This window comes from Cyprinodon variegatus, unplaced genomic scaffold (assembly GCF_000732505.1).
Source record: "Cyprinodon variegatus isolate N-32 unplaced genomic scaffold, C_variegatus-1.0 Scaffold1069, whole genome shotgun sequence".
Taxonomy (NCBI): domain Eukaryota; kingdom Metazoa; phylum Chordata; class Actinopteri; order Cyprinodontiformes; family Cyprinodontidae; genus Cyprinodon; species Cyprinodon variegatus.
The window spans coordinates 171,131-174,199 of record NW_015151522.1 but is presented as its reverse complement, the minus strand read 5'-3'; the positions used below and the strand labels follow the sequence as shown (position 1 = coordinate 174,199).

Genomic DNA, 3,069 nt, shown 5'->3' with positions numbered 1-3,069 from the left:
CTGATTAGCGAGTGAAACCTTGAAAGCTCGCGAGATCAGGATGGTGTCACGAGGCTAACTTAGAGCAGCAATTATACCAAAATTGTAAAAGAAATATGTAAATCTTTCCGATTTATGAAGTAAAAAACTTTTTTGTCTGTCAATATGTTCAATCCAGAACTCATCAAGTGGAAAAGTTTTAGTTTCACATGGTTTAATTTAGTAAGAAGTCTTCTTTAAGGAACCTTTGGCTACGAATCGAAAAAATAATTAACGGTTTAATAAATTTGCTAAATAATCGTTAGTTGCAGCCCCAGATGGAGCTAAATAAAGAACCTGCTAAAAAAACAAAAATGAAGAGATTGTTCTAAAGCCCAGATGCAACTCAAATAATCTGTGGAATGAGTCAGAAATAATCTTTATGGAGCTCTACAGAGAAAAAGGAACATGAATGGCAGCTCATTGATGAACCAAAACCTAAAGGCATGTAGCTTATTATGTATCGCATGAAACCAAGTGTAAATGTGTTATTTTGAGCAACATTAAACCATTCTAGCTTCATATCTCTACACACATTTAATTAAGGCAGTACAATATATCCATATCAAAATTAGGGGTGCGTATTGGCATGGTTGATGTGATACGATACGTGTCACCGTACCTGGGTCACAATACGAAATATTCACGATATTGCAATATTAATATATATATATTGCAATATTTTTCCCAGCTATCAAAAATTAAATGTAAATAAAAAAGCAAGTGCTCTAAATGTTCATCAGAACATATCGATCATTTAATTATATTGGGATCCATGTGGTTTGGGGTTTCAGTCATTCCCCGTCTGCCTCAGCTACAGACATGGCGCTGCCCGCACAGCAAAATGGCTCCACAGCGCCATCTGCCAGAGTGGGGGTGCAGAGGTAGCCCATTTTCCCTCATTGTTTTACGTAAAAATGTTTTGTTTTGTTTTTAATGGCCGAATATCACGATATATCACAAAATCGACTAAAGCCACCAATTTATTGCTACTTGGTCCCAATGGAATTTCCCATTGGGACCAAGTAGCACTAAGTTGCTAACTGGTTAGCAAGATGCTTCCGACAAAAACCGGCCACAACCGCACTTGCTTGTGAACCTTCTGCCACAAAAATCCCGCCCCCTTGATAAACGACCAATCACATTTACTTTATTCACTCGTGTAAAGTCGTGCACCGCTCGGGAGAATTCAGAAATGCAACGGTTGGAACGACCGCTTCCCTACGACTTTAAATTCACTAACCTCAGATTCTATCTTGGACAGAAAATCCAGTGAACCCGCCGCAGCAACCCCGTGTTTCTGTCTTTGTTTTCTAATAAACGCTTTGAACTTTCCCATTGCCTGTCTCGCCTTGAATATTGGGTCCAACACTCTGAGATCAAGAATGTAGATTCTAAAACAGCCAGCGTTAGCAAAAAAAAAAAAACGCAGACCCTGTGCTCATCGTCAGTGGAGTTTTCATACATTTCCCAAACTTTATAAGACTCACTGGGAAGAAGGGGAAGAATGTTTGGTAGCAAGTAAGACGAGCTAGCTGAGCGTTAGCATGGTTTCTTCTCCGCCAGAAATCAGCCAAAAGCTTTCACATTTAATAAATACTCGAACGATCAGATTTATTTAGAAAGATATCAATCCAGCCTACTTGGAGTGGAAAAAGTAAAGTATTCACAGCATCTCAGAAGAAAAAGATTAATTTAATAAGATTTGGAATACTATAAAACATGGAAAAAATAGAAGAGCTGTTACTTTCCGGATGCACGGTTGCAGGAGATGTCATCATCTCACTGAATTTGGTCTATAAATATATGTGTACCTTGCATTCATCAGCAGAGAGGTTGTGGTAGAGCGGGCAGCCTGATATGGAGAAATGTCTCTCATGTCTTCCTGTTAGATGACCTGGGAGAAATGGAGGGAGGGTGAGAACAGATAAAAATGTCTGCAGATGAAAGACAGTAAATTTAAAGGCTTCTGACATTTGAGCTGGAGATCAAAATAAAAAAAAAAAGGTGGGGGAACAGAGTTTAGCTCCTCACCCAGCGAGTTGCATCCTGGTGTGGGACACTTCATGTTAAAATTGTAGCTTTCATGGAACCGTCGTCGTTTAGGGCGGTGGGAGAGGTCGTGGGCCGCGGCCTCTTTCATCGACAGCTCTTTGGCCAGCCTCTCGTCCTCCTCTTGGGAAACTACTATATTGTTGCTGGAAGACACGTGCTCGTTGCTCGGGCTGGAGACGTCGATATCAGACTCTGAGGACGGGGCGTTGCCTGTCGGGGTCCGAGGTGGCGTCTCATCCCTGTCTGCTCTTTGTTTTGCATCTGCTGGGCAAGTTGAGAAGATTTAGACCCTCAAATTTACCATTAATTCATTTGAAATAAAAAACATCCATCCAGATTTTTACAGGCTCTGATTTATTTGGAGGGAAGCGTCTCTGCAGGCCACATATATCCACACATACAGATGTGATAAATAGCCTTCAGCAGCAGCTGGCCTCAGATAAATCCAATAGTGAGGAATGATGTTACTGCTGCAGAAGACCAGGCAGCTGAGGGACCCTGGCTGCACAATGAAAGCACATATTTCAACATGTTTTCTTTCCTTTTTTATTACCTTCAGATAACAGAGAGGTGGTGTTTCCAAGCAGCAGCATCAGCACATAAAAAAAAAAAACAGCTTTGGATAATTTCAAACAAAACGTATGCTGATGAAGATTCTCTGTCTTTCAGGTCAGTCATTTCAAAAAAACAATCCACTGGACCTTGTTTCCAAGTATGAAGACATTTTGCTTCCCATCCAGGAAGCTTTTTCAATTCAAAGAGTCAGAAAAAGCGTTGAGTTTGAGGCTTTATAGAGTGGACCAAAAAAAGTACGTCTACACCTTATGGACAAAGGAAATTCTTTCGAGGACCAGCATGTTCACATTTTGGACAGAGAACATTGGTGGTTTGAGAGGGGCATAAAGGAAGCCATCTATAATAAAGTCATAGGGAAATCATATTTAAATGTCAAATCATTCTGGCTTAAACATGTATATAAATGTACTCTTTATCAGA

At 40.3% G+C, this 3,069-nt stretch overlaps 1 protein-coding gene across 1 annotated transcript in view; it reads right to left on the bottom strand.

The window, feature by feature from the left end:
- LOC107101245 (histone acetyltransferase KAT7-like) overlaps positions 1-3,069 on the bottom strand; it is an 11,976-nt gene that overhangs the window by 1,203 nt on the left and 7,704 nt on the right. The window contains exons 4-5 of the mRNA XM_015400084.1: positions 2,053-2,334; positions 1,833-1,915 (exon numbers count right to left, since the gene is read on the bottom strand). Coding sequence (XP_015255570.1) covers positions 1,833-1,915; positions 2,053-2,334 — 365 coding nt within the window. The remainder of the gene's footprint in view (positions 1-1,832; positions 1,916-2,052; positions 2,335-3,069) is intronic.